This window comes from Schistocerca americana, unplaced genomic scaffold (assembly GCF_021461395.2).
Source record: "Schistocerca americana isolate TAMUIC-IGC-003095 unplaced genomic scaffold, iqSchAmer2.1 HiC_scaffold_113, whole genome shotgun sequence".
Taxonomy (NCBI): Eukaryota; Metazoa; Arthropoda; class Insecta; order Orthoptera; family Acrididae; genus Schistocerca; species Schistocerca americana.
In genome coordinates this window covers 214,101-221,012 of record NW_025725187.1, presented here as the reverse complement: position 1 = coordinate 221,012, position 6,912 = coordinate 214,101, and the positions used below count along the sequence as shown (strand labels likewise).

The window sequence follows — 6,912 nt, the reverse complement described above, 5'->3', positions numbered from 1 at the left end:
TCAGGCCAAGCGCTGGCGGAGTCGGAGGGGAAACGTTAACAAAACCCGAGAGCACGCCGCTCTGGGCAGCTAAGTTTTGTGTGGTGAGGGCGAAGAGTTAGATAGCAGCAGCCGACTTGGGCTGGGGAACGGGCTGTAGGCAGGCAGCCGGAGATAGTCGCTGGAGAGCGTCAGGGCGTAGCCGCGGGACTCTAACGTAGGGTGTTAAGAAACGTTGCAGACCTTCTAGTAGGCAGTCGGAACGGTGGAGTCAGTCACCGTCTCTGTATTAGACTTGGCCTTCCTGTGAGTGCAACCACCGTCAGATAGGGCGATTTGTATTCACTTAGAATAAACTGCAATTTGTTAAAGTTATCACGACTTTAATTTCTATCACCTTCCTAGCCTTGTGAAAACCAGGGATTATTACATCTTAGCCAGATCAAAAGTCTCCCTCTCATTACGGTCAACCGGCTAAAATCCCATCCACGAACCGTGTCGCTCAATCCCTCGCAATACCCAGGCTTGGGACGCGACATAAATAAAAACTTTTTGGTGCCAGGTGTGGGATTATCACAAAGGCGCATAGGCAAATAGGAGGCAGAGACATTAGATTTTGCTACAGCGACTGTGGCAATTGGCAGGAAGTTGTGGCGACTCGCAACTTTCAGCATTAGTAGCACCAGTACGTCAGAGTCCAGAAAGGTAGTCCTCGCGGGTGCAGGGCAACGCAGGACAGCGGCAGCGCGACGCGGAGCGACGAGGCACAGAGGTGCCTAAACAGCCAGCGTTCGAGTCCGGGGGTCCGGGCCGAGCAGCAGCAGAAGCGGCAGCAGCCGTAGCAGCGGCAACCGAGGAGAGCGACGGGGTCGGCACAGCCCACAGAGCGGCGGCCGGCGCATCGCAGCAGCGCGGGACAGTGCGGGCGCAGACACAGCGCGGGGCAGCGCGGGACAGCGCGGGCACAAAGAGAGCGCGGAGCAGCGCGGGACAGCGCGGGCACAAGGAGAGCGCGAAGCAGCGCAGGACGACGCGAGCCAAGAGAGCAGACGGCGCACCACAAAAGAAGCGGTAATTTTAAAACTGTATTAAGAATATTGTATTTTGTTGTGTAAAGTGTTAACTTAGTTAAGATGCCCCTAACTAATGAAGTTGCGTCATCCTCCACTAGTGGTAAGATGTCAGTGAAAGAGGCCCTATGTATTGTGTCGAAAGTGTTCGAAGGGAACAAGAAGGATTTAAGAGAATTTATCGAAAATGTAGATGCAGCTTTTGAATTAGTAAAGCCTGAGGAACACGAAACGTTATTGAAGTTCGTGAAAGCAAAGATAACCGGTGAGGCCAGGTCGAGATTGCAGGTGCGTGAACGCACAGGTACGTGGCAAGAGGTGAAACACGTTTTAGAAGAAAATTATGCCAGTAAGCGTACTATAGACTACTACGCATGTAAAATTTTCCAAGCCAGACAGGGACAAGGGGAACCGATAGCAATGTGGGCAAGCAGAATTGATGAAATGCAGGGAGACTTTCGCGAAGCGGTAAACAGAGTTACGGCCAGAGAAAACTTGAAAGGTGCAATAGAACTAGTTGACTCCTTAGGAAGAGCGTGTTTTATACAGGGTTTAAGTAATGACAGAATACAAACAATAGTGAGAAGTAGAGGCGATGAAATCACGTTGGCAGCAGCAGTGGAGTTGGCACTGCAGGAGGAGAGTGCGATATTGTCCATGAGAGAGCGGGGACTAGCCCCGAGGATAACGTATACTCGAAATAAGGAAGCTGTAAAAAACATGAGAGAAAGTAAAGAGTTGAGATGTTTCAATTGTGGGCTGAGAGGTCACATAGCGAGCAAGTGTAGGAAAAGCAGGCCAGAGCATAGAGTACGAGCCATGACAGGTAAAGAATTTACAAACTTTTGCTATGGGTGTGACAGGCCGGGACACACAGACATGGAATGCTGGGTGCGGTTAAGGAAAGTTCACCCGATAGATGTAAGGGAATTCAGAGGGAATGATAGAGAAACCGATGGAGGGTTACGAGAGTGGAGATGTCCACAGTGTAATTTACCAGGGAACTGCGGAGTTCCGTGCACAAGAGTAAAAGATGTTGTATGCTTTAAGTGTAAGCGGCAGGGCCACTACGCGAAAGACTGCCACGAAGGGCCCTGGCACGCCTGGAGAAATGGCAGGGTGCCAGTATCGAGCAAAACAGGAAAGGTAGTACAGGGAAACTAAGAGGCGGCAAGGCCGCGCAGTCGGGCCTTGTTGCAATAGGTAAACCCATAGTGAGGGTAATCGACTGTGCAACAGAAAACGACGTGGTAATGTTGTACTGCGTAGAACTAAAGAAGTACTTAAAGTTGCTAATAGACACAGGAGCACAATTGTGTTTGTTAAAGAGGACGAGCATTCCGGTAAAGAGTAGGCTGGGAATCAATGAAACAGAAAAGCTTCGGTTAAAAGGTGGAACGAGTGAAGCCGTTAGCACAATAGGCACGGTACAAATAAACTTAAGTATAGACGGATCTGAAAAGGTGAGACAGAAATTTCACGTGTACGGTAGAGGTCTAGACATTCCGTACGACGGATTGATAGGGAGAAATTTCTTAACACAGCATAGAGTCCAGCTGGACTATGCGGGTAAAGTCCAGGGAACTGCGGAGTTCCGTGCACAAGAGTAAAAGATGTTGCATGCTTTAAGTGTAAGCGGCAGGGCCACTACGCGAAAGACTGCCACGAAGGGCCCTGGCACGCCTGGAGAAATGGCAGGGTGCCAGTATCGAGCAAAACAGGAAAGGTAGTACAGGGAAACTAAGAGGCGGCAAGGCCGCGCAGTCGGGCCTTGTTGCAATAGGTAAACCCATAGTGAGGGTAATCGACTGTGCAACAGAAAACGACGTGGTAATGTTGTACTGCGTAGAACTAAAGAAGTACTTAAAGTTGCTAATAGACACAGGAGCACAATTGTGTTTGTTAAAGAGGACGAGCATTCCGGTAAAGAGTAGGCTGGGAATCAATGAAACAGAAAAGCTTCGGTTAAAAGGTGTAACGAGTGAAGCCGTTAGCACAATAGGCACGGTACAAATAAACTTAAGTATAGACGGATCTGAAAAGGTGAGACAGAAATTTCACGTGTACGGTAGAGGTCTAGACATTCCGTACGACGGATTGATAGGGAGAAATTTCTTAACACAGCATAGAGTCCAGCTGGACTATGCGGGTAAAGTCCAGGGAACTGCGGAGTTCCGTGCACAAGAGTAAAAGATGTTGCATGCTTTAAGTGTAAGCGGCAGGGCCACTACGCGAAAGACTGCCACGAAGGGCCCTGGCACGCCTGGAGAAATGGCAGGGTGCCAGTATCGAGCAAAACAGGAAAGGTAGTACAGGGAAACTAAGAGGCGGCAAGGCCGCGCAGTCGGGCCTTGTTGCAATAGGTAAACCCATAGTGAGGGTAATCGACTGTGCAACAGAAAACGACGTGGTAATGTTGTACTGCGTAGAACTAAAGAAGTACTTAAAGTTGCTAATAGACACAGGAGCACAATTGTGTTTGTTAAAGAGGACGAGCATTCCGGTAAAGAGTAGGCTGGGAATCAATGAAACAGAAAAGCTTCGGTTAAAAGGTGTAACGAGTGAAGCCGTTAGCACAATAGGCACGGTACAAATAAACTTAAGTATAGACGGATCTGAAAAGGTGAGACAGAAATTTCACGTGTACGGTAGAGGTCTAGACATTCCGTACGACGGATTGATAGGGAGAAATTTCTTAACACAGCATAGAGTCAAGCTGGACTATGCGGGTAAAGTAATAAGACTAAAAGGGCGAGATATACCCTTAGTAGTAGAGGAAGAACCAAAGGGACAAGAGATAGAAGCAGATTCAGAAATAGGCGGGGAGATAGGGCCCCGGGAAGAAAGAATAATGTTGTTGGAAGTGGACGGAAAGGTACCACGGGGAATCGAAAGAGAAATGGTCATACCGAGGCAGGAGATTGCACAAGGGGTACATGTACCTGAGTCATTAGTAAAAGTGCGAAATGGGAAATGCATAGTACGTGCATTAAACGTGTCAGAGGACAGAGTTCGACTAGAAAATGTAAGATTAGTAACGGAAGAGTTAGAAAGAATAGCGAAAGTACGCGAAGTAAAATGTAGCACTGAAGCAGTAGGTAAGACGGAAAGTCGTGCTAGTGTGTTGCGAAGGCAACTCAGAATGGATCATTTGAATGTCGAAGAAAAGAGCGCTCTAGCAGAGGTCTGCACGGAGTACGGAGATGTATTTCATCTACCGGGGGACAAACTGTCCTATACTTCTGCAGTGAAACATAGAATACCGATTGCGCCGGAACACGCGGGGAAGGTAGTGAACGCTAGACCGTACAGGATCCCTGAAGCGCAAAAGGAAGTGCTAAGAGAGCAGATAGAACAAATGCTGAAGGATGACATAATTGTCGAAAGCAAGAGCGCATGGAACGCACCGTTACTGTTAGTTCCAAAGAAGTTGGATGCAAGTGGCAAGCAGAAGTGGAGAATAGTAGTGGACTACCGACAATTAAATGACATCACGGTAGGCGATGCATTTCCACTGCCGAATATCTCCGATATCCTGGATCAATTAGGGCAAGCCAAGTACTTCTCGACGCTTGACCTTGCAAGCGGGTACCATCAAATATTGACGGACGAGAAGGACAGAGAGAAAACGGCATTCAGCTCAAACTATCAGCATTACGAATACAAAAGAATGCCGATGGGACTGAAAGGAGCCCCAGGATGTTTCCAGAGACTAATGAACACAGTATTGGCAGGTTTACAAGGTGTTAAATGTTTTGTCTATTTGGACGACATAGTATGTTATGGGAAAAACCTGCAGGAGCATAACGAAAAACTCCGGGAAATATTTGACAGGTTGCGAGAGCACAATTTGAATTTGCAACCGGACAAGTGTGAATTTCTGAGGAAGGAGGTAATCTTCCTAGGTCATTGTATCACGGACAAGGGAATATCACCGGATATGGCAAAGGTGGAGAAGGTGAAGTTCTTCCCACAGCCGAGAACAACAAAAGAACTAAAAGGGTTTCTAGGATTGATAGGTTACTATCGACGTTTCATTGCAAATTTCAGCAAAATTGCGAAACCTCTCCATGAACTCTTAAAGAAAGGAGTAGAATACCAATGGGGAGAACGACAGAAGAATGCGTTCGAGGAACTGAAAGAGAAATTAGTGAATCCTCCGTTACTTCAGTATCCCGACTTTACGAAACCGTTTATAATCACAACGGATGCGAGTAACGCAGCGTTGGGAGCCGTGTTATCGCAAGGGAAAAAGATTGGCGAAGACTTGCCGATTGCATATGCATCCAGACCACTGAACAAAGCAGAACTGAACTATAGTACAACGGAAAAAGAGTTGTTGGCTATAGTGTACGCGGTAAAACAGTTTAGACCATACGTGTATGGGCGAAAATTCACAGTGGTGACAGACCATAAGCCACTAACATGGATATTTAGTGTGAAGGATCCGAGTTCGAGGCTCCTAAAGTGGAGACTGAAGCTCGAAGAGTGCGACTACGAGGTAGTATATAAGCCAGGAAGGCTAAACAGTAATGCGGACGCGTTAAGCCGGATAAGGCAGGAAGGAAAGGAAGAGACAAGTTTAAAGCGAAATGTGGAGGCAGAAAGAACCTCAGTAGCACAAGAAAAGGCGGAACAGAGTTCCGTAAACGTGCGGCAAGCGCAAGTGTCAGGTGAGATAGACCAAGAGACAAATAGTAATGAGGAAATTAGCCCCGAAGAAAAGGAAAGTATATTAAAGGAGATGCACGATAATCCCTTGGGAGGGCACCAGGGAATGCATAGGACATTCGAGAGGATAAAAGCGTACAAGCAGTGGCGCGGAATGAAGCGGGACATTGAAAATTATATTAGGAAGTGTCTATCATGTCAAAAGAACAAAAACACACAAATGAAAACAAGGATGCCTTTAGAAATTACAGACACAGCTGAAACAGTATTTGAAAAATGTGCAATGGATATAGTGGGTCCACTAGATGTATCTAGTTGTAACGTCTAGTAAGAAACAAAAACAACATATTATGTAGTAACGAGAAAATTATATGTATCATATTGTGTTATTGTATAAAATTATGTATTTTTTTTATTATTTATTTCTGAGAATATCTGCGTCGGCGAGTAATGAAACCGCCACAGACGATAAATGTCGAACAAAGATTAAAATAAGTAACTAGTATATAATACGTGACGAATAGCAATTTCTTTGTCTTCTTCATCTGGGAGTCGAACGAGTAAGATATCCTGTGTCGTAGTAGCGAACGCTAGTGTAGCATTCTTTTGTCGAGACTAAGCAATGTACGCCATTACGTGCGAATTCACAAAGGTCTGTAATCACTGAGATATTTAAAGGTTTTAATAGAGTTGTTTAAATGAAAACTTGTATTATTTATTGTTAAGCTTGCTTGCATATTATCCCATCCTGTTGAGACATTTTTCAGTTATATAAATATTATCTGTGGTGCTGAGCTGCGTGGAGAACGAAGAGCCGCTGCCGCTGCGTATTTAAACGACTTACAATATAGTCGAGCATACCGCAAGGAAGCGGTAAAATAATAGTAAAATAATATTATTTCTTTTAGCTCCCAGACTGGCAGTGAAGATCAGCAGATTTTATGATGTGTTGCAGATTGACGCGGGCTGCTGATAGGATATAATTTACAGTGCAAATAATTTAATGTACCTTCAGAATCTGATAGGAATCTTGCTGTGCTCCGTTCTGATCTGGCAAACTTTATAGTGACAACGTATTTTTTAATGAGAGTCTCATGTTCTTGGGCTAGTCGTGGTATGAAATAGCATTTTAACGAGAAATAAAATCCACTGCGAACTTGTGTTTTTGAACGATCACACGGACTGTAACATC

At 45.7% G+C, this 6,912-nt stretch overlaps 1 protein-coding gene across 1 annotated transcript; it reads left to right on the top strand.

The window, feature by feature from the left end:
• Nucleotides 1–1,157: 1,157 nt before the first annotated feature.
• LOC124561033 lies at nucleotides 1,158–2,213 on the top strand. Its single transcript, XM_047130933.1, has one exon. The coding sequence runs from the start codon at nucleotides 1,158–1,160 to the stop codon at nucleotides 2,211–2,213; it is 1,056 nt and encodes a 351-aa protein (XP_046986889.1).
• The last annotated feature ends 4,699 nt before the right edge of the window (nucleotides 2,214–6,912 follow it).

Coding starts and splice junctions, on each gene's coding strand:
- LOC124561033 (XM_047130933.1), top strand. CDS start 1,158: ATGTCAGTGAAAGAGGCCCTATGTATTGTGTCGAAAGTGTTCGAAGGG.